Below are 27,550 nucleotides of genomic sequence, written 5' to 3'. Positions count from 1 at the left end.
CTCATCCACATCCTGGGCCCAGAGCAGAGGAAGGCTGGCTTTCCACAGCATTGAAGAAGCGAGGCACCAAAATGAAGTGTTTCAATATTAGATCTGTGCCAGCCCTGAGACTGTGGCTTCGCTGTGACGGCAGAGCCAGACACTGCTTATCAACAACAAAACTGCAGGAGCTGGGAGGAGCAAGTGACGGCTTTGGCAAGCTGCTTTTCTAAGAATTGCCTGCTTTCTGTGTCTTGGCCAAGTAAGGAATGACACGTCCAGAACGTCATGTTCCAGGTGTTCCTAGAAAGAAAACCCTGTGTGCAGCAATAGCCATTATGCACAAACCACTTCCTTTCCTGTGCTCGCTTTGCCTTGTGGCAGCCCCTGAAGAAGGAGAGAACATACTTCTCTGAGAAAATGGAACACACAGGCTAGCAAAAGCACTTCATTATGGACTCCCTCTTCCCTTTGGCAAGCTCCTCTCTTGTTAATCAGTTCCCTCCTTGGATGAGTGACTGCCTTTTACTTCATTAACTAACTTTGTCTGCTGACTTATGGAAAAGAAGATCAGCTTGTCCCCTTCCCTCCTAGTGCTTCTTTTCCCACCTCACATCTTGCTCCACTGTGCATCAACACAGGGACAACATGCATCATCACAGGCTGCATGGGAATCTCTGCTCCACTACCTGGAGCTCTTCCCTCCCCTCCATCTTCCCTGACTATGGACTCTGCAGGGCATTTCTCTTGTGTATTCTCACTCTCTCATAGCTGCTGCTGCACAGTGTTTCTGAATCACAGAGGCACTACCAGTATCACCAATGGGCTCAGCTTTGACCAGCGGCAGGGCCATCTTGGAGTCAGCTGGAACTGGCTACTGCCACCACAGGGGCAGATTCCAGCATCTTCTCACATCAGGAGCCCTGCAGCCCCCTTGCTACCAAAACCTTTCCTTGTAAACCCAATGCATCATCATCTGTGATACAATTGATTATATAAGGAAGTTCTCTGGGATATATGTGTATTTTGAAAAAGCCCCTTTGGCTATTTCTTTTGGCATGTTTCTGGCTGTTCTGGATGGGACTGGGTAAGTAGATTGTTTAGAGGAGTAAGCTTAACTCTAATAAGGCCGACAAACTCAAGTGATGCATTTGAAATGTTTCTATATGGAACTGGGGATGGTGTGGCTGGATCCTCTCCCTCCATGTCTTTGCATGGAGCAACAATTGACATTTTTGTAGTTTTCTGAGGCAAAATGGGCTGCAACAATATTGGCCAAATGGCACGCATCCCAAGAAAGAGCTCATCCAGCATGAAATCCTGACAGCAACAGCAGTCTCCGGGTTCTTATCTTGCTGTGGAAGTGTTTTCTTCCTTAAAATAATGATGAATAAGGAGGTGAAACAGCACTGCTCATCTCACACATCTCTGGGGGGATGTGCCTCAATTCTGCAGGAATGCCCAGCAGAGGGAGCCGCGTCCCTTCATGTCGCTGTCCTTGTGCTCTGATAGACTGTCATCTGTATTTAGGAGATGAAAGATGAGAGGCACGGAGCTGCCAAATTCCCATTTGGTGGACACATCTTTTTCCACATTGAATAATTCCTGGTTGTTTTCTTTGCCACTTTAGCATCAACAGAGTTGTGCGTGCCGTTTTAATCTTGCATTAGGGCAGTGGAGATCAAGCTTCAGCACTGCCAGCAACTGCCAGTAACACTGCCTGTAACAGAAGAGTTTGTTTCTGGTTTTAATTCCTAGTTTCAGGTTTTGTAAGAGTTAATACCCAGCAGAGCTTGGCTGTCGTGGCTTGACTCACAAGTAAAACTTTGACCTAATGTCACACTACCCACCACGGCCAAGGAAAGCCATCCACTGCTACACATGCAATAGTTGCAGATTTTCTTGGTTCACAGAAATTTATCACTCTGCCTTTGGAGCAATGGTGAGTGAAGGTGGACATCCAAAGGGTTTGAGACCATTCCACATGGGGATTCTAGCAGCACATCTATGGACTGATGCCCAATGAGGTGCTGTTTGTTCAAAAACAAACAAAAAGATGATGTGGCTTGTTGCAGACAGGTACAGATATTATAAAAGAAAGGTCTTATTAAATATGGTTTAGGCCCTGCTACTCTAGTTAAGCTAGCAGTAGCTTGTAAGTTCCCATAAGGAAAAGTCATAGGAATGAAGACAGTTAACACAACAACCTCTTTTAGTAAGAAAAATAAGTTTGCACCTGCATAAACAATAGATCTGTCCCATGAGAATCAGTGAAGAAAATATGTCAACAATCCAAGAATAGAGAGATTTGATGGAAAGGAAAAATGCCAGTTATTAACCAATTAATTGAGTGGCAAGAAAACTAGTAGCCAATTGGAGTTGAACACAAGGTCTGTGAAAACTGTATAAAAATGAATTATGTGAATAAAGAATTGGCTTTTTTTGCTTGAGGAAACTGAGTCCTGTCTGTTTATTAATGCAACATGACTTGCCTGAATTTCAGTAATTGCACCAAGCTCTAGTGGGGAGCAGCAGTATTTAAGGACATAACACACACTTCAAATGTTGCCTGTTGCTCAATAGGGCTGCTCTTTCCCCTGTATCTTGTGTTGTGGGGAAGATTGGAGACAACTGTGGGATGGAAGCTGTGTTGGGTCTGGATGAGGTCACAGTAGGTATATGGTAGAGTTGGTGGCAATTCAAAGCTGTTCAGGGCTTTCTTTCAGTGTGAGTCTGTGAGAGCATCCTGCAGCATGTGTTTTCTGGAAAGAAAGGTTCAAATGTACTTGGCAGTGTGTTGTAGGTTGGGTTGGTTTAGTCAGGGATTTTATTAATGTTAGTTAGGTTGTTCTCTGTACCTCTATTTTCCCTCACAGTGGTTTGCTCCAAGTTGTTTACCACGGGAGCTCTTGTCACTCAGACATGTCAATCTTCTCACCTTACACAGTTTTCTCCTTCCATGGTTCTGTCAGTCAGGGGTGCTCACTCCTTGTTGGGGTGTCAGTCTTGTAACCACTCCCTGCTTCTTCATGAAAGTTCTGCATCAATCACCCCACCTTTGCAATGCTATTTGTCCCAGAACACTGTACCCACCTCTGTTATGTTCCCATAGGTTGTTGTGATCCATGTCACTCCCCTGTTGTCTGTCCCTATAGGGCGAGGCAGGTTTCCACCCCTGTCCGCCCAAAACTACTTAATCTAATGCATTCCTTTGGCCCGGCGCCATTTTGCCTTGCACTGTGCTGAGGGTGATTTGTTCCGACCACGCATGGAGGAATAAAAGTTCTCAGGCTTGCAAGCAAAGTGTCCTTCTCTTGTCCCTTCACTTCCCCTCAGCGTGAAGCTACCAAAGCTGTGTTTCCCACGCTGGAGCACTCAACACTAACCCTAGAGTGCCCACTCACGTGGTGGCTATTGGCCTTACAAAGGCAGCGGTAGCCGGCGCTGTTCGACTGCTTGAGGTCGTAGCAGGTAACCGCCACAGCAGTGTTAGGATTACAGTTGGACTCAATGATCGTAAATGTCTTTTCCAACCTAAATGCTATGATTCTATGATAATTTCCCTTAGGTATTCCTGTCTGTGCTTGGGTGGGTGCGAGGGGAAGGTGCCTTCCAAGGAAAAATGAAATGTTAAAGCAGACAGGACCCTTTGCCATCACTGGCTATTGGCAGCATTGGATCATCCCCCTCAGCCATCTTCAACAAAAGTCCTTGGAGCAGGGCAGAGACAGCACTACTTTCTCTCCTAGACACTGGAACTGCAGAGAGGGACAGCAGGTGCAGGGCATGCAGGTGGGAGAAAGAAACACTTCAAAGAGTGTTTGAAGGAGATTGCAGATCTCTTCCACTAGAGAATGTAAGTGCTTAAAATGAAAACTTTCTGATCATACAGAAGATAAAGCTGACATTTCCGTCCTGTAGGTGTTAACTACAGAGGCTGAACTTACTGGCTTGGGGTTTCATACATATTTAATGTAACACAGGTCACACAGAGGAAAAGCTATTTTAGGACTGTGCACTGCTAAAGTAAGGACCTTACCTGCGACTTGGCATTGCAGCATAAGCTAAGGTAAATATTGCCAGCCTATATACACAAATGTATGCCTGCTTCTTAAAAATGCATTATATAAAGACAGTTTTTTGTACTCTTTCAGACACAGTGTTGGATTATGGAGCAGAATTTGACAGACCTGCTGGGCAGCAGTGGCTCTGAGAACATATTGGTGAGTCACTCCCTGCTGGGTTGCTCTCCTGCAAGCTGGGGCCAGTAGCATATCTTAGAGGTTCAGTTTTTCCTATGGGGATACAGTACTGGTGGAGATGATGGGCATTTAAAAGAAATCAGTGTGATTGTTGTTCTCTGGAAAGAAACCAAGACACAGGGTGAAAATATCTTTAGCTGATGACACTGTGCTTGTGGAAGAAGAATGTCCTTGAGGGCAGAGGTAGTGCTAGGAGTGTCCTATGGACGACATCCTGACAGGGATGCTGCTGTCCATCTTCATTGTTTGCTGTCACAAGTACTGCCTAGGGATGTGGTGGCTGCTGCTGGGGAGTGGGCAAGCTGCAAGGGGCTGGTGAGCAGGCAGGGGGCATGTCACTGCTGCTGGTGCATCCCATTTCTGGCACTCAGCTAACTAGAAACAAAACTTTTAGGAGATGAGTGTTAACATGGCAGTTTCTCTTTGAGCCATGCTCCCTTTCTCCTTTCAGAAGGAAACATAAGATAGGACCCCAAAACCCATATCAGGGGCTCTCAGCCTTCTGGCCATGCCCATGTTGTTGCTGGTTTGAGGATGCTCCATCTCTTGCCTCAGTACCCCACCTGGACTTGGGCATGGGCCATGGCCCCACATGGAGCCAGCAGGAGGATGCTGGTAACCTCTACCACGACAGCTGCATTTTCCTTGATCTCCTCTGCCCCTGTGTTGCAAGGATCTCATCCTGGGTCTTGCAGGGAATGGCCAGCTATTAATGTTCATTCCTCATTTGCATCTTATACCACAGCTGTGGCACATATATTTTGTCCTCATGCAGATTGGTGTGAGCTGGCTCTTGCCTGGTATGTGGGATTTGGCTCATGTGAATTTCATTGTCCTTGAACAGATGAGTTACACCTCACCAACACCTAACTCCTCCGAAGCCTATGAATATGCCTTTGACTACTCAGAACTACACATCATCTGTCATCCTGAAGGTATTCCAGAATTTGCATCTACCTTATTTCCAGTGCTGTACTCCATACTGTTTGTGGCAGGCCTCGTGGGAAATGCTTTGGTTGTTTGGATTCTGACAGTCTTCATGAAAATCAAGACCATGACTGATGTGTATCTGCTGAATCTGACTCTCTCTGACCTCCTCTTGGTATTCTCCCTGCCCTTCTTGGTTCAGTACTCCATTGTAAGCCAGTGGACTTTTGGAAATGCACTGTGTAAAATCATCAGCTCAGCTTACTTCATTGGTTTCTACAGCAATGTCTTCTTCATAACTATCATGAGTGTCGACAGGTACTTGGCCATAGTCCACTCTCTCCATGTTCAAGGTATTCGGACAACTGCCATTGGGCTTATCACCAGTCTGGTTGTTTGGGCAGTTGCTATTTTAGCATCAATGCCAGACTTAGTTTTTTTCCAGGAAGTGAATGACAATAACCAGATTAAGTGCCTCCCTCACTATCCTAGTGGCAACAATGGCTGGAAGACTTTAAGTAATTTTGAAGCCAACATCCTGGGGTGGTTAATCCCTGTTGTTGTCCTCATTTTCTGCTATCACAGCATCTTGAAAAACCTGCAGAAGTGCCATACCAAGAACAAATACAAAGCAATAAAACTGGTTTTTATTGTTGTCATTGTGTTCTTTCTCTCCTGGACCCCTGTCAACATTGTGCTGTTTTTGGACTCTCTGAGGAACATGTACATCATCAATGACTGCCATACAAGTCAAAGGCTAGACCTAGCTGTGGAGCTGACTGAGGCACTCTCGTTTGTCCACTGCTGCCTAAACCCAGTCATCTATGCTTTTGTGGGTGAGAAGTTCAAGAAGCATCTCTGTGATGCTTTCAAAAAATCTGCATGTTTTCTGTCAAACTGCAAAGGCTACGGGGCTTTCAGTGGGCGCAGCCTGGACAAGCACTCCTCTCTGCACACAAAGTCCTCACAGTTGTCTTCTGTTGGCACTGTCTTGTAGAACTACAAGTCCAAAACTATCATCCTGGACAGGTGACCTAAAACTGAGAAATCCTCAACTGGGCATCCACAGACATGGACTGTTTGAGCAAGCTTTTAGGACATGAAAAGTGGAAGCAGCTGCTTGATTTTGCTTTTATTGCGGTTGCTTTTGGTGTTCTCACTTTTTTGAGGTTTTTTTAATAGCATATCCTCCCTTTCCCTTGGCACATCCTGCCTCGCTTGCTTTGTGAAATTACCAGCAGACTCCCACTGCCCGAGCAACATGGAGAGGTACCTTAGAAACATACCATCCCCCCTTCAGACTCAGTATTGAAGAGAACTGTTTATGTTTCCAAACCCTGGACGCTTGGCCATTCCTTCCCTCGTCTCAGCAGAGTGTGTTGGCTTTGTGAGCAGGGATGGGACTCGCTGCAGAAGTGGGAACCTGCTCTTTGGAGGGAAATGGGGCCCAAGTTTAAGGTGTCATGCCAGGGCCTGGCTCCCAGTTGACAGATCTGAACAATGCTTCCAGCCCCAGAAGAGCTTAGTGAGTAATTCGATAAGCAACCAAGAAATAAATGCTGTCCATGTGTTTAGGTAAAATAATTGTGAATTAATATCTGTGTATGATCCTGACTCCCCATCTGCTACCAGGGCCTGCAGCTTCTTGGCTGGAAGGCTTTGAAGCTGTAGCTTAAAAATGATGCTGTGGACATCAAGAACAACCCCTATGGGAATGAATGAGTGCTGTAGGAGTGGATGGAGAAATTGTTACCAGTAAAAAGGCTGAAGAGTGGAAAAAATAGTGGGTGTGAGCTGTCACACGTTCCTGTCAGGGGACTTTCTGAACGTTTTTGAACTTTTTGAACTGGTAACTGGTGTGCCAGTGTGGTCAGTGCTCTTGAGTAGGCAGCTGGGGTTGACATTCCAGTTACTGTTCCAACTTGGAATGACTGATTTTATATATGTGAATGGCATTCGTATAGATATATCTATATGTATCTATATATAGAGCTATGTACACATACATGCATATCTATACTTGCCTGTGTGTGGACATATACACAAATGCAGTCCCATATGCCCATATATGTACATATATATACTTTTATATATGTGCAAATATTGTTAGATAAATGCAATGGTTTTCTAAAGCTTTTTGTTCTCTCTTCTCTCTTCTCTTCTCTTCTCTCTCTTCTCTTCTCTTCTCTTCTCTTCTCTTCTCTCTTCTCTTCTCTTCTCTTCTCTTCTCTTCTCTTCTCTTCTCTTCTCTTCTCTTCTCTTCTCTTCTCTTCTCTTCTCTTCTCTTCTCTTCTCTTCTCTTCTCTTCTCTTCTCTTCTCTTCTCTTCTCTTCTCTTCTCTTCTCTTCTCTTCTCTTCTCTTCTCTTCTCTTCTCTTCTCTTCTCTTTTCTCCCTACAAGATATCACCATGTTTTAAGTTTTATAATAAAGATACTGTGTACAGCGTAATTGCACAATCTTTACACCTGGGGAACCTGTTTCATCATTATTTGTGTCAGCATCTGCATTTTATTCTGTCCTGGACTGATCTACACAACTGATAGTCCTTCCAGGTGCCTCTTCTCTGCCTCCTCTTCAGTTCAGCTGCTGCCTGGGTCCCAGCAGCAGGATCACTGCCTGGCACAGCAGTACAGCCTCTACCTTATTGCCAGCCAGGCTTTTTTTGGATATGCAAACCCTCAGGTTCTCTAGAAGGGGTTTCACAAAAATTCAGGGCAAAGCCAAAGGGGTGGTGGGCAAGAGGACAGCACCAACTCTCTCCCCTGCAGATTCACAGCATGAGTCCTCTAGAACACAATTCACTCAGCTGAAGCACAAGAGATGGGAAGGATTTCTGCAGCCTCAACAGCCTTACCCTGCACCCCTTGTGTGAGTGCTTTGGGACATGTGCTGGAGCCCATTTGCCCAAGCTGGCAAGATGATGATGGCCTTTCTCTGATTGCTGAGCATGTCTGCTAGGGGACATCTGCTTCTGCTCAGAGGTTTCATTGATTGTTGTTATGTAGCTGTTGGATTGATGCTGTGATCCAGGGCTTCCCCACAAGGGTTGTAACCCAGTGGCATGAGGGTAGCCTAAACATGCGGAGCATTCTTTGCAGTCGTTCACTTCTCGAGTCTCACTGAAGGACATCCTGCCCTGCTGTTGCCACAACACCTTCTAGCAAGGAAGCAAGAGATGCTTTCTGCAGCTTAAAGGGTTTTTTTGCCAGAGGCAGCTGGCTTCTGTTTTATCAGCAACACCAGGAGCTCTTGAGTTGGACCTCACCTCAACTTCTTCTCACTGCCCAACTGCTTTAAACTGGTATTGCTGCCTTCCTGCGCAAAGGGAGGTGAGACCCACATCCGGAGAGTGCTTGGCTGGCAAGAGCTGCCCTGTGTTGCTCTGGGTGGCCAGAAACACCCCTGTAGGTCACAGAGCTCCTCTGCTTTCTGAAGGGATGAGCCTCGAGCAGTCTGCTGCCCTTCCAGTGCCTGTGAGGGCATTGAGAGCAGAAAACATCTTCCTGTATCTGTGCAAGCTGACAGACAGCTTGAGGAAACTGCCAAATTTTAGGGTTTTCCCAATAGCAGGGAGCACAAGAAGCTGAAGCTAAAACATCCTGCACAGCCCCAGTGCCTGTTCATCTACTTGTATAAAAGGTACCCACCACAGCTGTTCCACCACAGCTCTTGTATTGCTCCTGCTCATATCTGCTGCTTACCTTCATATCCTGATCTTGCTTTTTCTTTTTCCTGAGATGAGGCAGGTTAAAGAGGATTTAGGATGATGTTGGCACATGAAACAGTCAGATGTAATCTTCTGCACATCATCTTAAAACAGAGACCAGAGTAACTGTTACCCACATTCAAGCTTAAACCTGAAGTACATACTTGTTTTGTTTTGATTTACTGGTGTTACTTGCACCAGAGGGTCCCTTCTACAGGGGGTCTCTTAGAAAGATGGAGACTTTGTCTGATGCCACTCATGATGCTCTCTGAATGTCTGGATGGAAAGACCTTGACAGGCTGGAGCACTGCAGTGGCGTCAGGGGTGCTCATCCCTTGCCACACTGCAAACGTGCAGCAGTTGTATGGGTATGTTTAAGGACCATGCTGTTCAACTATGGCAGCAAAAAGCGGGATGTATGAGGACATACCAGCTTATGATGTTGCTAGATCCCTCAGAAAATAGTGTCAAGTGGGACCTAGCATATTGTTCCTCAGCTCTGAGCTGCAGGACTGCCACTTTAGCACAGGTAATCATGGTCTCTTGTCCCAAAACAGTATCCTGGAGTAAGAAACTAGTCCATATCCCGCTTTTTCTGGCATTATGCTGAAGCCTCCTTCCCAAGGCAACATGGAGACAAACTTATTAAATCCTTGGCAGAATCTCTGGCCTTGAGGTTACTTGTTCAGGCCAGTGGATGCAGTCTGGGGATGAGGAATTGGTGCCGTCTGGAGGAGCCCTGCCAGCCAGCAGCACAACTCTGCCTCTTTCTGCTATGGTAACATCCAGTTACGCCTGGAAGTCAGAACCAGGCAAAACTTTAGGGAGGGGGAAAAAGAAAAGTTAATGAAGGGTATTTGTGTCCCACTCTTCTCTTAGCTGAAGGATGCTTCTGTGCAGGGATGGGTTTACATTAGCATACATGAAACTCCCCAAGCCTGACTCCCCAAGTTAATTGTATCATATCCAGGAGAATCTTGTTTTATTTTCAGCCTCTTGAAAACACTTATTATATATACAAACATACGTACACCAATTATGAAGCAGCATAGAAATAATTGACAGTGCCAGAAGAGGATCCAGAAAGGTGCCTCATGACAGAAGAAAAAACCCCATGGCTTTAGCTATTCTGTCCAAATCTAAAAATAGTTTGGGAAGTTGAAAGGTAATTATAACTTTAGTCTGAATATATCAGGTTTAACTGTAATGTGTGGGCTGATATTCATATTTGGTTAACATACCTTAAATGTTAACGTCCCTTACTTTAAGGCAGCAAGTAATACTGAGCAAAGCAAAGCTGCTACTGTAGTGTGTCAGGTTTGACGCACAACTTCTGAGCAGTGTGCCTCTGCTCTAGGTAAATCTGTGTTTCTGCTGACTTGGCTGAAATGCCAAAATGTATGGAAACAGGTCACAGAAATCCCCACCTCAGAATAGCACTGATTTGGGTTCCTACAGCCTGTGCTGACGTGTGCATCTGTTGGGGCCTCATTCTGACCCCACATAGCTCTCTGGGCCCCCGGGTGTCCCTGCAGCTTTGAAGTGCTTTCCAGCAGCCAGTGTAATGCTGGCGTCAGCAGCTGGGTCAGACTTACCACGTTGGATGCAAGAGAAAAGTACCACCAAGCAAACAACAGTGTCAGCAAACAGTTTTTCCTCACCATGCTCCGATATCCAGGCAGATTTCCCACTAACATTAATGAATGTACAACGTGCATGCAGGTCTGCATTGCCAAGACATTCATCCCTTTCTTCACCTGGCCCCCTTGGAGGATGTGCAGTCTCTGTGATCCTCCACATGCCCGAGTTCAGAGAAGGTGTGAATGTGTGTGCAGAATGTGAGGATGACAGAAGGGAGGGAGGGAGGGAGGGAAGGACACAGCCCTGGCCTAACACAGACTGCCAGGACATTGCAAAAGTATTGATTGCTCTTGGTGTTTGAGTCAGCACCAACCTTGACTGCAGCACGCAGCAAGGTAAAGAGATCTGTGTAGCAAGAAATGTTTGCAAACCAGCTGCCTTTCTTATACAACAAGGAGTAGAGGAAATGGGTCTTGTTCCCTAATGCTCAGCTATTCAACTAGGCTGAGAGCAAAGAGCAGTGCTGAATGGTTCTGCTCTCCTCTCTGCTCGTGTCTGCCTCTGTCTCTGTACCTGTGCACATCCTACACCACCATCTGCACATCTCAGTGCCCCACACTGCCCTGATGTGTGCTCAGCTGCAGCCCTGCAGAGAGAGGGGTGGTGCTGGTGCTAATGTACTCAACAGCTTCAGCTCTCATAAGCAGCACAAGGGAGAGAGAAGGAAGGGGGAGGAGGGAAGGAGGGAGGAAAGGCATTTCTTTATTCAGTGTCTTGAACAGCAGCTTGCTGGAGTGTGGCTCTGCAGCCATTCCTCCTGCCTGGATGGGCCTGGGAGGGAAGGGATGTGATTGCCCAGCCAAAGGCTTCTTTCCATCTTTCTTGGGCCTTGCTGTTACTGTTGGAGCTGACCTCACGAGCAGGGCAGCCTCATGATGTACTGTGAGTGATCAGTGTAATTCAGGTACACCCTGAAACAGGTGGGTCCGAGCAGCTCACAGGCGCATCACCTATCGCAGGGGAGGAGGACACCTGCAGGAGACCTGGCTGAGCTTTTGCCACCTCTCCAGGGCAGGACAGCACCATATCTGTGTGACAGCTGGAGCTTAGGAACACAGTGGGGTCACCAAGGCATAAGTGAGACTAAGCACTAAATTGTTTCAATGTCCCTATCCCTTCTGTGACATTTCTAATGTGGGAACAGACGTTTCTCTTAATTTTTGATATCTGTTTGAGCCACGCTCCTTCTGCTTGTAGAAACTGTGCAAACCTTCAGCCTTCTATGGCTCTTCCCTTCAGCAGCCCTCAGGATGAAACATTTTCATCCCTAGACATAACGTCTCTCTTCCTCACTCTGGGTAATTTCTGCATCCCCACCTTTTTAATATAAAATAAATGCATCTCCCACCAGTGGCTGGAAAGACACCAGAGCTCTGTTGTCTTCTTGCATCTCTGCAGAACAGTGACATGAAGGGATGAGGCTCTCTCTCTGCTGGGTTTTCTCTCAAAAGTGAGGCACAGAAATTATTTCTGTGATTTTTGTGTGTGTCTGTGTGTGAGCAGCTGGTGCTCACATCTGCAGCAAAAGCTGCCGGATGGGCTCTGCTGCATGGAAGGACAGCATGGAAGGAACAAGATGCCGATGTGGCAGGGATGCACCTCCAGAAGCGCCTCTACGTGGCTGCCAGAAAAGATGAGAGTTCTGGAGAAATTAAGAGAAAAAATGTCCAGCAGGGGTCAGTGCAGTCACGGCTATGGTGTGTGTCATGCTGCTGAGCCATGCAGGACAGCTCTGCGTCCCAGAGCTCCTGTGGGACTCCGGGGCTCCATCCTGGGAGGATGGAGCAGGTACGCCCAGGACACTACTGTTCCCCATTGGCCTGCAGAGGGGACTCTAGTGAAACTCTTGAGAACCAAGAGAGCCTCTTTTCATAGAAAATCACCACCATCAGACCTTCCTCCGTGGCAGCAAAAGCCGAGTGTGCTGTGGAGAACAGCATTTTGACCCTTCAGGCTAGACATTCCTTTACCAAGTGCTTTAGTCCACAAAGCTTGAACCTGCCAGTGATACTGTGCAAAACCCTGCCTCCCCAAGCTGCCCTGGCAGCCTGGCCACAGAGCAGGAGAAGATACCAGTGGTGTTGAAGTACCTCTGGTCTCCCCAGATATGGAGAGAAATGAGTTTTCAAATTTGGACAGCCACTCAGAGGGAGATGGAGTAAAAAGAACAGGGTGTTTGCCCCTCTTTAGCCACAGTGTCCCTGCACATACATCCTTTACTCTTGATTTCTTCTCATAAAAGAAAAAAATTGTGGGCCTCCTAGTTGAGAAAGCAGCACACTATACCTAGCCCTTCCCAGCAAAAGTCTCTCTGGTTATAATGGATGCAATGTCTTTTTTGTTTTATCTTGGAGAAACAAAAGATGTTTTCATCCATTGTGTATGGACCAGAATGAAAGTCCTTTCAGCAGCTTCCTCAGAATTTTTTATTCCTGAGCTGTCCTTAGTACCAGAGTGTGAAGAGGCTGAAGATGGAGAGCAGAGATATGGTTGATGTGGCAGTTGCCTTTCAGGTGGTATTGGTTTCACATCTGTCTATGTTGCACTACAAGTGCACACCATGATAATGAGTAGCACTCTTATCTAGGTTTATCACTCACAGCAGAATACAGCAGAAAGCATTTTGTGTCTCCCAGGGACACCTGCTGAGGATCTCTCTGAGTCAGCTTGAACTGGTTTCTCTTTAATTGAAGTCTCCAGATAAAACCTCTGTGGGTAAAATTTGGCAAACTTCATTTCTTTCTGAGGGTAATAGCCTGCTCTGTGCTTGGTTCCAGTTAAATTCTGGGCAGCACAGGAGGAAGAGGTTGATGACTACCTTCAGGAAAACCCTATTGGTAGGAGGTTCTTTCTCCCTGAAGGTAAGCAATGCCTGGGGACAGCCTCTCCTGCTGTTATGTATGGGAACTCTTCTCAAGGATTTTGCCTGCAAAGAGCTACACCAGAGATACTGTGCTGAGTATTGGTGACCCAGGAGTGGATGCCCACCATGGTGAGGGTGGCCGTGTCTGTCTGGGTTCTGCCTGCGTTTTACAGGTCAGCAGCAAACCAGCTTGGCATGTGCAGGTCCCCAGTGGAGAAGCTCCTACTGCTCTATCTGTGCCTTCTTTACAAGGCTGTGGGAGGTGGGGGATGGAGTGACACAGCTCTTTATCATCCCCATGAGGACATGGGAGACAAATTTAGATTTGGATGTCCTCTAAACAACAGCCCATCTACAGACAGGGCAGCGCTGCTTTGATAGTATCAGACTATCACTGGCATTGAGGAAGCCTTCATTCAGCTTTCTTAATCTCATCGTTCTCACACAATAAGAACATTTCCTTAGAACCATCTACCAGAAATTATCTTTCTGCAAGTTAAAAGTTCATAATTTTGGCAGTCATAGATCCTACTTTCAGGGTGTGGGGAGAAACCAGCCTTTTGATGTTGTCCTGAAAACAGTGTGCAGAGTGCTTTACATCTGTTAAAGAATGAGTACGATGGGTCTGCAGGCACTTATCAGAGAAAAGGGTGAGTTTTGAAAATTTACTGCTTTGACCCTTTATAATTCCCTACCCTTTAAACTTTATTTCCAGCAGTGTATCTTTGCTGTCCCTGGCTAATGCCTATCCAGGAGTCAATTCCCTGATTATTTCCACGGATGCTTGCCCTGGCCTACCTGGCTGACATCACTTGCATAATTTGGCTGATGTTGGAGGCCCATGGTCTGACCTTAATTACATTGCTATGTAGCTGTTGGGGATGCAACATTTGCTAGATAAAGCATAACTCAGTAAAAAAATGCAAAATGTAATTGGCAGAAATACCAGAACTGAACTTACACAAAGATGTTTGCCCAGTAACTTGCTAACCAATCCACAAACAACAGCTCAGGCAACCTGGAAGATACTCTCCACCCCCAAAATCCCACCAAGGCCAGCCTGCCTGAAGACAGCATAACTCTGCCTCTGGGGAGAAGGCATTTTAATTTCCCTTGACTTTTGAGGCAGGGGCAGTACCTGGGGGTGTTTCCAGGACCGCATACCTTGTGTCCTGGAGGGCCTTGGTATAGGTACAGCAGCCAACTGGATGCAATGTCTGTTTCTCATAACACATCCTACTGCACAGCCTCCTGCTCCACCCCAGAGGAACTGCTTTTTGTGCCCCAGTGGTGCCTGGCAATGTGCTTCACAACATCCCAATTGTGCTGCACTCATAGTGCAACCCTGAGCAGGATGCTCAGGTCAGGGGCCAAGAAGAGTCCTTGATTTATGAACATCCCAATATTTTAAACTCTCTGACTTCACTGGGCTGCAGAGAGACATTATGCTTAAAATCTTGTTTACAGGCAAAGAAGGGGCACAATGTATCATAGGTAGAGCCAAGAATTTATTGTGAGTACAATGGCATTCTCAAGACTCCAATTGTTATCAGTTTAAATCTGCTGGTTGCAGAAAAACAAGAACATTATTGCAACTTCAATTTTTTGCACACACATAGTTTCTATCCATTTTCCTGGTGTTATGCTCACTCTTATCCTTGCTCCTTTGGGTCCTAAGGCTGGTGGTTGTGGTGAAGTGAGGTGTCAGAGAGAGCTGTCGGCACCTCCAGTCCTTCCCTGGGATGTGCAATGTTCACCCTGATTTTCCTTCTGTCTTTTTCCAGGATCTGTTTTGGATCATTTTTCAATGTTTTCTAACATGCTTCTATACCTTCTTCTCTCTTCACTGGTCTATACACAACCAACTATAGGCAGTGCCCCTTTTGTATGTTAGATACAAATTTTGTTCTCTCTGTTACCACTAAACCTAGTTTTGACATCTCCATATCTGCATTTTTTTACCTGACCATCAGTGATTTGTGTAGAGCTGTGGGGCTCCCCAGTGCCAGCCTGTGCCCCATTTTCTATGCTCCCATACCTGTACTCCTTTGTGCTGCATCCCCACAGCTCAAGGTCCCTGCTATTGTACCAAACTTGTATTTCTACACAATGTTCTGTGTCTGAGTGAAAAATGTCTCATTCTGCATAGAATGGGGGAAACTAAGGGGGTGACAGCTTTGACATGCTGTCATGGCACCTCAGGCATTTCTGTCTCTGTGCAAATCCTGTCCTCTTGTAAGTACTTCTGTCCCTCTGAGTGGCTGCATCCTACTTGACAATTTCACAAGAAGCCAGCAGGACCCAAGCACAGCACATCAGTACTTTCTCAGCTCAGCCCCTGAGCTCAGCCCAGGAAGCCCACATGTTCATGTAGGCATGAACATTAGAGAAGAGGAAACATACATTTAAATCCAAACTGACTCAGCTTGAAGAAAATATTGGTTTTCAATGCAGCTATGAATTAAGGTAAGAGACAATTACATTTTCCCTATAATTTGACAGAGCTAAACGAGACAAAACAGTGTCTCATCTGCATTTTTAAATTAAACGGTGTCTCATGACACCATTTAAGGAAATTCTTCACTGCTTAGTGCTTGGAACCTAAATTATATTTAATTTGGGTAAAGATGATGTGGGTACTGTTTACAAACTGTGAAAGTAAAAAGGGAAGCACTTCTGTTAATGAAGTGAACCAGGGCAGATAAATTTTACTCAGCCACTAATTATTTGTGGCATCTTGTGGTACGAGGAATATTCATCCTGGATAGAAATCCTCAAGGTTAGTAAATGCTGATATATGACTGGTGTGCAACAGTAACCTAGAAGGATAGAGAAGAAGATACAGCCCTTCTACTTCATTAGAAGTTTTTTCTTTGATGCATGCAGAGATTTCACATCTCACCAGCATTGCTTGCTTTTAGTCAGTGAACCAACATCCAAAACACCACTGAAAGACACTGAAAGACAGCCCAAAGCAGAAAATCTGATAGAGTCAATAGAAAACATCTGATACAGACAGACCAGCAAGAGCGCAATGGAAATTAAAGACATTTGAAAACCCTTACCTTTCTGTATAATATACTTGATTTTTCTGTGACTCAGCTTTCCACAGGAAAGATGTTACATGAAGATGTCTGACAGTTTGTGTGAGACATTTGGGTCTCACAGTGGTGGCAACACAATGGTGGCAACCCACTAAGTACTTGTGTGATATAAACACAGATCCACAGGAGTGGTTTCCAAAATCTGGTGTGTTTGGGCAAGCCCTGTGTGCAGGCAGTGCAGCCAGAGGCAGGGAACTGGATGACAGGATAAAAGAAGGCAACTGCAATGAATCAAAAGAGTTTGGGCAGTGCAGAAAAAGTCCAAAAGGGAGAAGAAAAGGCTAAAATTTGACAAAAGACAACACATAATAAATTGAGAGTAAATCCCATAGAAAATTAGATATTCCAAGGAAGGAGCAGGCAACTCCAGAACTTAAATCACATCTATACATAATCATGAAGGTTTCATGTGCTCTGCTCTCTGAAATGATGGAGAAGATGATTTAAAAGATCTCCCACTGCTGGAGAGCCTTCTCTGATTTCTCAGGGATTCTGGGGCAAGGTGAAATTATTAATCACCAAAAGGGGGTGGGCACAGGAAGCAAATAGATGCCACAATAAAGGTAGTGAGAGGACGGAGCCAACAGTAACCATAAACAAGTACAAACAGTGCTCATAGCTACAAATAATAATCTGATTTTACTGTCCCTTCAGCAGAAAATACAAAAGAAATTTGAATGCTGCTTCAGAAGAGAAAGCCTGGGAAAAAGAAATACTGAGGAAGAGCAGGTAAGAGAAAACACTGGCAAAATGGTCAGCTGTACATTTGAAAAAATAGATACAGAGTGCCTGAGCAACTCTGCAAGCTGAAAGGGCAATTAGGGGAGCTAACAGGCTAGATGAAATACCTCTGAAATAAATTTTCCAAGAAAAACCTGATCCTGGCAGTCACCATCCAGTCACCATTGTCAAATGACAGCCCCAAACACCCAGTTCCCTAAGGGCAGCTCTTGGGATGGCACCTGCTCCCTCAGCTCTGCCACTGCTTCCCCAGCAGCTGAGTTAAAGTGCTCCCCAACCTCTGTGAGGACCAAAATAAATACTGCTCTACAACAATACTAACCATTTACCTAATTTCCTATCCCCTGGCTGATCCCTGGGAGCAGGGCACTGCTGGGAAACCATCTCAGGCTGCAGAAGCTCTGTATAGGTCCCTTGCTTCTGGTCATAGGATCAAGACCACCCTGAGAGACATGGATGCAAATTTCAGAACCATTTCAGTGATTTTGAACCTCAACTTCAACATGCAGGGGAGACACAGGAGTCTGAGTTGTACTGTCAGGTCATCTTTCATGGAGTCATTTCTGAAACAGCTTCACGTGCTCAAGAGACTTGGTCATGCCCTGAAACATGAACCTATTCCCTGCTCCATTAAGTGTGTAGGCACCAAGACTCCTGCATACCCACCCTGTCAGTCTCAAAGGATCTTTGTCTCCCCAGTGCTGAGGGAAGGAGTTGAAACCACTGAAAGCTTCAAGTTTTTCTATAAATACACCAGCAACCACAGGAGTGAGCTGCCAGGGGTCTGGCAGGACTTAACTTGGCCCCAGCAAACCACACACTGCTGTGGTGCAGTTGTCCCTTCCCACTGGCTCACAACAAGTCTGCCTGGTGGGGCAAAAAAAAAAACCACCAAGTGGGGGGGGGGGGGGGGGGGAATGTTGCTGAGGCCAGGATGTGCCCAGGACATCTGGGTTCAGTTCCCTGTGCCTGCTTTGTGACGGTAGCACAAACAACCTGAGTGAGGTCACCAGCCTGGCCAGTGCACTGAGCACTGAGCAAGGGCAAGATTTTGTACAAAATAATACCTGTGTTGTTGCTCTGAAAGACAGGTGATGAAACCCTTGACATTGGCAGAGATATCCAGCAGAAAGTCCATGTTTTTGGGTTTACTTTATAAATCGTGAATACACCTAATTTTGATGTGATGGGCTAATAGAAATCTTGTGCTCTGGTTACTTACTGTTACCTCCAGGTGTGCATGGAGCGTCAAGAGAGCACTTTCCAAAACTATAATGCCCTAGGCAAAGGTGAGAGAGACCCTAGGGATTCTAGACTCTGCATTATCTTCTGCCTTTCATGAGCAAAGTCTGATCTTTCCAAATGTATTTTTCCGTCAAAAACCATTGGTTTAAGTTTGTAGATTTACATGCTTCTCATTTTCAGCTAGTGCTGTCTGCTTCTAATTTAATTTGTGATATTGGTGTAAAAACTGTAGAATTGGATCAGGGAAGTGACATTTTTAAAATATCTTTGACCTAAAAACTGTTGTAAAGGGAGCCAAGGCCTCTGCAATATTCAGTCATATTCTCATCAGCAGTGGTTTTATCAACTTCTATTTCTCAGTCATTTACTTATGGCACTTTAAGTGACCTAATTCTTTGAAAGCCTCAGCATCATGTTTCTGCACTTCACCTTAAATTGGAAAATTCAATAACAAAGCATCCCAGAAAACTACTTGCTTTTAAAAAGCTTATCCTCAAATTACTGGGGGAAGCCTCCACAAATTAAATCACCCAAATTGAAAAGCAATTATTAGGTTTGCAGAATTCTGATGGGCCACAGAAATATTGCAGTTGATCTGAGAATAAATGACAGAAGAAAAAAGAAACACCAAAGAAAGAAATTTCCTCACCTTAAAGTCATTAAGGAAGAACTGGAGGGGCAGCAAGCATGTGGCATTACTCCACACTGACTCAGAAGCTAGGGAGGAATGAAAAAAGAACTGGTTAGGTGGGAAAATACACAGGTTTCAACAGGGTGGCTATTTGATAACAACATCTCCAAACTGTGCTGCTTTCTTTCCACAGCCATTGTGATAGCCTCACTGCTAACCCAATGCCAGCAGCTGCTCCATGATTTTCACAGGACCCTGCTTCCTTCCAGGGTTCACATCCCATTTAAGATTTGAGCTAGCTGGTGTGGGACAGAGATCAAAGAGTTTAGCTTTTTCAGTCATTTATTACCAGAAGAGAACCATGGTTGTTCAGAGAAATGTGCCCCATACTGGTCTGCCTCCCTGCCTATCAAGGGTTGTAGGAGCCTCTCCACTATGTCCGACCTAAATCCATTTCCCAGACTGATACCTTCTCTCAAAGTGAAGACCCTCAGACATGCAAAAATGTCCTTTTCCTACCTGAAGTCTGTTCCAGTTATTAGCCTTTCACTGTTAAAAATATTAATCTTATTCCTTTCTTGCATGTTTCTGGTTTGAATTTTCCTGCATCACTGTAGCGGATAGCTAATCCCACTCAAATAATTAGCAAGATTATTAACACAAGCAAAAGTGAAATCAGGTGTTACCAAATTATGCTTACAGCCCCTGTATCTGCTATGGTAAAGTCATCCCTCTTTTGTTCCTTCCCATCTGGAAGCTCTTTTAAAACCTGAGGGTTGGATCAGCTTTTCTTGCAGTCAAGTTCCCTTTTGGATATACCTACACAGTTTGGACATGGCCCGTGTTGTTTAACTCCCAAGCATGTAACTTTGGTTACATTTGACTCCATTAGGGCCAATGTGAATCATCCAGGAAACCCCAGATTATTCAGATTATCTGAATCACTCTCCAGTCCTGTAACCCTTTTATCAGTGCCCCTGCCAGCTCTCATTGCCAATGTGCTTTCAGAACAATTATGAAAACACCAAAGAGTTTTCAGCTTTCAACTTGTCATTTCCACAGACATTTTACAAGCTATATTCTTAGTTCAGAAAGGCTTCCTCCATGGATGTCTGTCTTTTGAGATCTGATATCTAACTGGGCCAAATCTCATTGCAATGCTTTGTTGGTCTTTCTTTGGGCTGGAGACATGTGTTAACCAAATAAGCATGCAGTGCAAGTCAGAGCTCCAACTCACCCGGACAGCTCCCTTTTTCAACCTTGCAATCCCATCAGATGCCCAAACTAAAAATCCTCTTCTATAAAGCCATACAGATTGGCCTTAGCTGCACTCTGCTCCTTAGCAGTTTAAATTCATTTTGCCTGAGTTAAAGGTTAGGTTAGATGAGCCCTCTCACCTTGCTTCCCACTTTCAAAGATCTGCATGTAGAGGTGCAATAGGAAGAACATCTCCCCACTTCAGAACTGAATGAAAGACTGAAATTTAATATTTACAGTAACTGCATTAAGCAGGATGGGCTTGCTTTTGACCCTGGCTATCTAACATGATCCAAACAAGCTCCAGAGGCCATTGCCTGTGAATGGAACCACCCTGCTCTGAAAAATAAACTAAGTGGATTACAGGAACTAGCAGGGCGTAGGACTAGCAACCAGGCCCCATCTCAGGTTACTGTATTAACAGTAAGCCTAAGTTTTGGGTGGTGTATCATCTAAACCATGGGTAGAGGTGTCCGTGGCAGTCTAATGATTCTGTGGTAGATTCTTGGCCAGGCTGGTTAAGTTTTACCCAGAGTGCTACTTCCTACTAGTTCTCACCCAGTTCTGGTTATTTACTTTAATCTCTTTCTTTTGTGTGTTAGAAGTGCCACCATAGCTTCAGCATTTCATTTGGAGGTGCCTGAGGTCATCCCTGTGTTCTTGCTGCGAATCACCAGCTGGTAAGAAACAGGTGGGTGTAGTTGCACATGCAAAAAAGCAAGAGCATTTATATTTGGGTAGGGTAGTGGCAGCTCAGATCTAAGGGTGAAAAACGGATATACAGACACCTGTAGGGTTTCACAGGGGTTCTCACAAAGCCTACAGCTTCCCAGGGCCAGCTGGTTAACCAGGCTATTCAGTGTGCATTGAAAACATGTTTTTCTAGCATGAGAAAACTATGTAAGCATCACTCAGAAATGCTGACTAAGATGTGAAAATCTTTCTGAGGCTGAAATACTTTTATTAGCATATTGTGCAAATCTGAAGCGTGACCCTCTGGCAGAGGTCTGGATTTGGTCTTTTTTTTTCATTTCTTTTAATTTGGTGGTAGGAGCGTCATCACAGGGAGGCAAACTGCTCATAGATCTTCCTCTTTTTGGCAGTAAAGCCTGTAACATGGCGCTTGGCTGAAGTGCCAGGCATGACACCTGGAAAGAGTCTGATATACCTGATATACCTGAATATATCTGATATCTAGATATATAGAGAGGATTTGCTCTTATGTCACCCAGCCTGATGCCAGTGTAATTTGAAGATTGAAATGCAACTTCTGTTCCTTAGGGGAGTTTGCAGACCTCTCAGAATTTCACTTCCCTCCGTATTTCATGGGGTGCGCATGGTGGTTGGGTTGAGAAACAGGGGCCTTGGTCTTGCAGACTATGGTCTTTGAGGTAGCTATAAACATGATTAGGAGCAGAAGTGTTTGTGAAGAGTAGGGTGTAAAATTGATGGGGAAATCCGGAGAGAGAGAAAAGTGGTTGAGCAGTTCCATGAGAAGCAGAAGTGAATCTACTATTTCCTGTAGTCAGCAAGGGAAAATATCTGGTGGAGAAACCTCAAAGCCTTGCAGTCCTCCTGTGTCCTCTACACTCTTCAGTTCACTCTGTCCCTTAGGTGAACATTTAATGTAAGCATAAAGGAGAAAATTGTGTTGAAGCTGATGGTGAGAAACCTGTAGCATGTGCTGCAGTGGACTTTGAGAGGCTGCCAGAAAATACTTGACGGGAAAGGGTGGAGGATGGTCAGATCTAAGTTTCTCTCTTTAAGGTGCAATATCATTTCAACACATTATCCCTATCTGGCATGGGCTTTGGGAGCCCTTTGAAATTTGCAGCCCATCAACTGAGTATCATCAGTTGAAACTGAGCATCACCAGTTGAAACTGAGCAAAGTGGTATCAGAGGAGCTCAATATTCAAACAGTACTGGTGGCATTGCCTGTGCAGGATGAGTGGTGGTGGAAGGATATGAGTGACTGCTGATAAATGAAATACAGGAGATAGAGAGTGAATAAGCCACAGACTGCCAGCAGATTCAAATGCCAATATTGTTTTGGTAAGTGCAATCCTTGCTTGCAATACAGGACATGTCCTTGGACATGCAATACAGGATCTTACCCTTCCCATTGTTGTAGGTACCACAGACCCCACAAGCATCCATCCAAGGGTAAAGGAAATAATTTGCTACTGTAGAAGTAAATGATTCTCATCAGTAAGCTAGAGGAGATTACTTGACTGAAAAGGTATTTCAGGAAATATCCCAGCACTAGCAATGTTTCTGTTTACTTCACTAAGACCAGGAGTTTCTCCTGCATGTCTGTGTAAATGTTCTCCAGTGAAGGAGGTGGCCATTCCCAAGCCCAACTTTCTCTCCAGGCAAGGCCAGTTCAGAAGTCTGTGCAGAAGTCTGCCACACCTGAGGTCTAACCCCTGGTGGGAGCTGCATTTCCTTATATGTGTGATGTCCTGTGTCCAACAGAACACAGTGACTTCTATGGACACATATTGAAACTCTCCAGACAGACAAGCTGCCTTTCTCAATGTGAATTAAGGGAGCAAGCATGTTAAAAACCAGCATAGCTCGAGGTTCTTAGAAAGGAGAGTAAAACAATGTGTGTTCCCTCTCTCCAGAGCAGGGATTTCACACAGCGCAGACAGTCAAGGCAAGCACCATTTAACAGCCCTCTCTGGATGATGGCATAATTAGCAAAGGTGTTAAGGGGATACGAGCAAGCTTTGATCAGTTTTTTCCTCTTTGTCCGATGACGCTTCTGGTTGTCACACCAGAAACAGGAGCTGACTTGGCAGAAAAGAAGCTGGGACACTTTGCAGATACAGCATGATCTCTGTCTGGCATTACCACAGAGTCACAAGGATAGGACAGTACTTCTGTCTTGCCCAAACCCATGCACAGAGGAGGGCCAGCTGAGTTTCAAGTACTTCTGGGGATTACATCCCACAACCTCCCTGGAGCCCTGTCCTGGTGTTTGACCACCATCATGGCAAATTTTTTTTTCAATACATTAAGTAATGATTTATCATGGGTATTGCTATTCATTCCCCCGAGGAATGTTGTCTGTTTCACCTTTACACCTTCTCCCTAAATCCCTCTTGAGACATCTCTTGTTGAGGCTGACCAAACCCAGTATCTTCTCATAGACTATGTGCTCCTGCCCCAGTCAGTCACTTCTGCAGCCTTCAGCTACTGCTGCCTCAGTGAAGAACCAGCTGTGGAGCACATGAGCCCACAGAGAAAGGCGTAGGCTCTGGGTGCACAGACGGGTGCAGTAACAGCTCAGTGGCAAAGGAGCTGGGGGGGGGCTGACAGAGTGACACATATTCAGCACAGGAGACTTGGTGTACCCTGCTGCTTTTGCTGCGTACGTTTATTCTCAGAAGGTAAGAAAGAAATCAGGATGGGACGGCAGAAAATGATGCGTTACTGAGATTATATGTGATGTCTCCTGCTCATATCTGTATCACTCAACAGGGCAGATAAAGAGATGGCAACTCTTTATTTGTCTCACCAGTAGAAAATAAGTATCTTGTTTGCAACTTCTGTCAGCTTCTGCCCCAGCACCTAAGCTTTTCCAGCTTGTATCCCTTTAACTCTGCTGGTGTTAGAGGAGATACCTCCTCTCCAGAGGCTGGAGAGTAGAACTGGGCTGACGGGCAGGGGCTGGACAGACTGAAGGCAGACTCAGCTCCCAGTTCAAGTGGATAGATACTGCAAGAGCCACTCTGCCCATGGGTGTGCCTGCCTGCTGCAAACAGCTTTCACCATACTGTGCCCATGCCCCAGAGCTACCAGTGCTGAGACAGCCTTTTCTAGCCCACTTTTCCTGTGCAAACCACAAAGATGTTTTCTAGAGTTTGCAGCACTAATCATTAGGGTTTGAACATTCAGGTTAAAATATATTTTAAAATTGAGAGCCTGCATTTCCAGCTAGCACAAAAAAAAATGTTCTTTAAGATATTGCTACAAAATAAGAGGCCAGAGCTTCACAGCCAACACCACAAATGATGCTCTGGCAATAAGGCATTAGGGGGGAAATGTCAGTATGGTCACAGTAGCTATTCATGGTGAAGGTTGTTGTAGTTACCACCACGTCATAGAAAATTGTCTCACACCTGAGGACATCTTTATTTCATGTTTAATCTTGCACGGCTTATTTGAAACAGAAGGTATAAAAACTATTGCTGTTGGTGAAATGTGGATTCCAATCACTTAGCTATAAGTGTCAGGAGTCAGAGTGGCTATACACCCTCAGCACCTACTACTGAGAAGTGTGTCCATGCTCGCCTTATATTTGGGAAAAGAAGTTTTATCAGTGTGGTCAGCAGTCTGGAAAGCAGTCTGTCTTGCATTAAAGCAGATTTGGCCTGACCTGCATTGATGAGGTTGCACTGCTCTTTGTTGGCTGTACTAATTAGATCTCCCACTAACAGGAGATGTAAACATAGACAGCCTGTGGGCACTAAACTGAGTCCCTTCTGTACAGGCAGCGGGTGATTTGTGTAAGAAGTTGGTGACACTGCGGCCAAGGGGTAGTTATTAGTCGCACTTTTGTTATCAAAACCAAAACCTTTTCTTTTGGTCTCAGCTTTAACAGGTTGGTTTAGCCATGTTATCACCTCCCTGGGCTTCTGGACAGCGTATCACACTCACTTTCTTTCATCTCCTACAGTGAGACCAAGTAATGGATACTTCCAAGCTCTTTACCCAACTAGGGAGCAGACCCAATACAGCAACATCTGCACTCCTATAGGATTTTTGATTCCTTGCAAACAGAAATCTTTGCAGAGACTTGAATACCACATCCCAAAGGAGAGCAGATGAAATGACAGGTGCTCAGGGTTTTTGGATGTGCAGACAAGTGAGCCTAGAGGTCACACACCAGCACCCCATACTCTCTTTGGATTCAGCCTCACAGCCAGAGCAGGAGCAGTCATGAGATGCTTTGTTACTTGAGGAAAAGGGTCAATATATTTTCTCTTTTTTTGATCACGGAATGATTTTTAGAAAAGCCTCATCAAATATAGGCTTGCTGCCAGCAATGTCCCAGTGCAGACTTGCTACTTCCTTATCAGCAAGGATCAGCTCAGGCCTGGCCAAACTGGGTGCCTTGTATCCTTCTAGCCCTGGGTTAGAGAGAGGGGAAGATGGGGCTCTTGGGGTGTTGGCAGGCACCGAATCTGCTCAACATCTACTTTTGAACTATCGTTTCCTGCCAAGCACTGCCCACAGACCAGCAGAGCACCTGCCTTGCTTGTGGTGCTGCTATGCACCACATGCACAGCTCAGCCAGATCTCAGCTTGCTGCTGCTCCTGTTGCACTTCAATAAGTAGGGGCTTATGTGACAGCTTTTGAAATGCCCATTAATTTTTTTTTTTTTTTTTTTTATGCTAAAGAGTTAATTTTCAGTGAAGTAACCCGTAACAGCAGAGTCTGGGCTTTTGTCATAACGTAACTACCATCAGCTCCACAGTAATACGATGCTTGCTAAAATAGTGACAAAATCCCAAAGCATGCTTGCTGCAGTCCCTCAGTATTTTACCACAGCACATATAAGATCACTCTAATGTTATTTTCTTTATTCTTTCCATTTTGTCTCTAGCCAGCAAATTCAGCATGACAGAAGAATATGCAGAAACCACAGCTGAATATGCTTATGATGAACATGCTTTCTCCTGCAATAAAACCGACATCCAAGAGTTTGGGAAAATATTTCTGCCACTATTTTACATTGTGGTGTTTGCTCTTGGCCTCACAGGGAATCTAATGGTGGTGTTTGCCATTGTGAAAGGCAATAAAAGAAGCATCACTGACATCTATCTCCTGAACTTGGCTGTCTCTGACCTTCTCTTTGTGATCTCCCTCCCATTCTGGGCATCCAACACAGTCCGTGGATGGACCCTTGGGGCTACTGCATGTACAGCTGTTTCCTCATTGTATTACATTGGTTTCTTTGGGGGAATGTTCTTTATCACTGTTATCAGCGTTGACAGGTACTTGGCTATTGTCCGGGCAACTTATTCTCTGAAATCCAGAACAGTAAGACATGGCTTTCTTGTAACCTGTGGAGTGTGGGCAATCGCAGTTTTAGTGTCAGTGCCACACTTTGTGTTCTCCCAGCTCGTAGAAAATGACTGCATTGCTGTCTACCCAGAGAAGCTGGAGAACATCTGGCCAGTGTTCTGCAATATGGAGCTGAACACCATTGGCTTTTTCATCCCGGTCTGTGTCATATTCTATTGCTACTGTGGTATCATCAAAACCCTCCTGTCCTGCAAAAATCAGAAAAAAGCACGAGCCATAAAACTGATATTGGTTGTGGTGGTGGTTTTTTTTCTGTTTTGGTCCCCCTACAATGTACTGATTTTTCTAGATACTTTAAATCACTATGAGTTATTCACAAATTGCAACCAAATTAAGTCATTGGACTACGCAATGCATCTGACTGAAACCATTGCATTCAGTCACTGTTGTCTCAATCCTCTTATCTATGCCTTTGCTGGGGAAAAATTCAGGAAATACTTTTACCATGTCTGCTTGAAATACTGTCCATTCCTGTGTTTCTGTGGGCCCTGCAGTCACTACCAGGTCTCTCATTCAGTTAGTTATGCAGAAAGTGTGGTGAACAGCAACATAACCCAGAACACCAGCGACCAGGACGGCTCTGTCTTCGTCTAAAAGGGTCTCAGAAGGAGAAATGTGTGTGTCCTGCAGGGATATGTGTCTCCTGCAGGGATAGCAACCACTGAGGGGTTGCATTTACCCATATGAAGAGCCTTAAAGGCTGCACTGAATTACTGGCATGCCTCTAGTTAAGCATTAATTATTCTAGAACAGCAAAGATTTTAAAAACAAAAGCAGTACAATATGTCAGTGTTGGACATGGAATGGAATCAAGAGCAAGGAGCAGGGAAAGTAGAAACAAAAGGAGCACTCTGTGCCTAGAAAAGGAGGAGAAGAAGAATCTAAGGGTAGGGAAGCTTTTGAACTGTTCCACCACTGGAACTTGTGCATGTGTCAGTGTATGTGCATGCGATACTGATGTACATAGACCTAAACTCGTTTTTTAAGGGAAGAGAAATCTCTTTAATAAATGGTGACTGGCTTTTAGGAGAGGGGAATATTTTTGGTAGTAAAGGGGTGTATTTTTGATGCTATATATCCATAAGGAGCCAATT

At 45.0% G+C, this 27,550-nt stretch overlaps 2 protein-coding genes across 6 annotated transcripts in view; both read left to right on the top strand.

Annotated features, from left to right (window-relative positions):
• LOC128799054 (C-C chemokine receptor type 8-like) overlaps positions 1-6,874 on the top strand; it is a 7,680-nt gene extending 806 nt beyond the window's left edge. The window contains exons 1-5 of one of the 3 annotated variants that reach the window (XM_053963144.1): positions 2,673-2,706; positions 3,729-3,835; positions 3,963-4,048; positions 4,134-4,202; positions 5,086-6,874. In XM_053963144.1, the coding sequence (XP_053819119.1) occupies positions 4,149-4,202; positions 5,086-6,165 (1,134 nt within the window). In that variant the 5' untranslated portion in view covers positions 2,673-2,706; positions 3,729-3,835; positions 3,963-4,048; positions 4,134-4,148 and the 3' untranslated portion in view covers positions 6,166-6,874. Of the gene's footprint in view, positions 1-2,672; positions 2,707-3,543; positions 3,836-3,962; positions 4,049-4,133; positions 4,203-5,085 lie in introns of those variants that run through there. The other 2 variants (XM_053963154.1, XM_053963160.1) reach the window with 2 other exon arrangements.
• On the top strand, positions 4,157-27,550 carry LOC128799066 (CX3C chemokine receptor 1-like). 3 transcript variants are annotated; one of them, XM_053963183.1, is made up of 4 exons: positions 4,157-4,202; positions 17,141-17,212; positions 20,960-21,048; positions 25,975-27,550. In XM_053963183.1, exon 4 carries the CDS (start codon positions 25,989-25,991, stop codon positions 27,048-27,050), a length of 1,062 nt encoding a protein of 353 aa, XP_053819158.1. In that variant the 5' UTR covers positions 4,157-4,202; positions 17,141-17,212; positions 20,960-21,048; positions 25,975-25,988; the 3' UTR covers positions 27,051-27,550. The 3 variants fall into 3 exon arrangements, with proteins under 3 accessions (XP_053819158.1, XP_053819149.1, XP_053819161.1); XM_053963174.1 differs by lacking the exon at positions 4,157-4,202 and adding an exon at positions 15,707-15,845 and having other exon boundaries at positions 17,138-17,212; XM_053963186.1 differs by lacking the exons at positions 4,157-4,202; positions 20,960-21,048 and adding an exon at positions 15,707-15,845 and having other exon boundaries at positions 17,138-17,212.

The sequence above is a fragment of the Vidua chalybeata genome, chromosome 1 (assembly GCF_026979565.1).
Source record: "Vidua chalybeata isolate OUT-0048 chromosome 1, bVidCha1 merged haplotype, whole genome shotgun sequence".
Lineage (NCBI taxonomy): Eukaryota > Metazoa > Chordata > Aves > Passeriformes > Viduidae > Vidua > Vidua chalybeata.
The sequence above is the reverse complement of the archived record's forward strand: the minus strand, read 5'-3'. Positions and strand labels throughout refer to the sequence as shown.

Coding starts and splice junctions, on each gene's coding strand:
- LOC128799066 (XM_053963183.1), top strand. CDS start 25,989: ATGACAGAAGAATATGCAGAAACCACAGCTGAATATGCTTATGATGAA.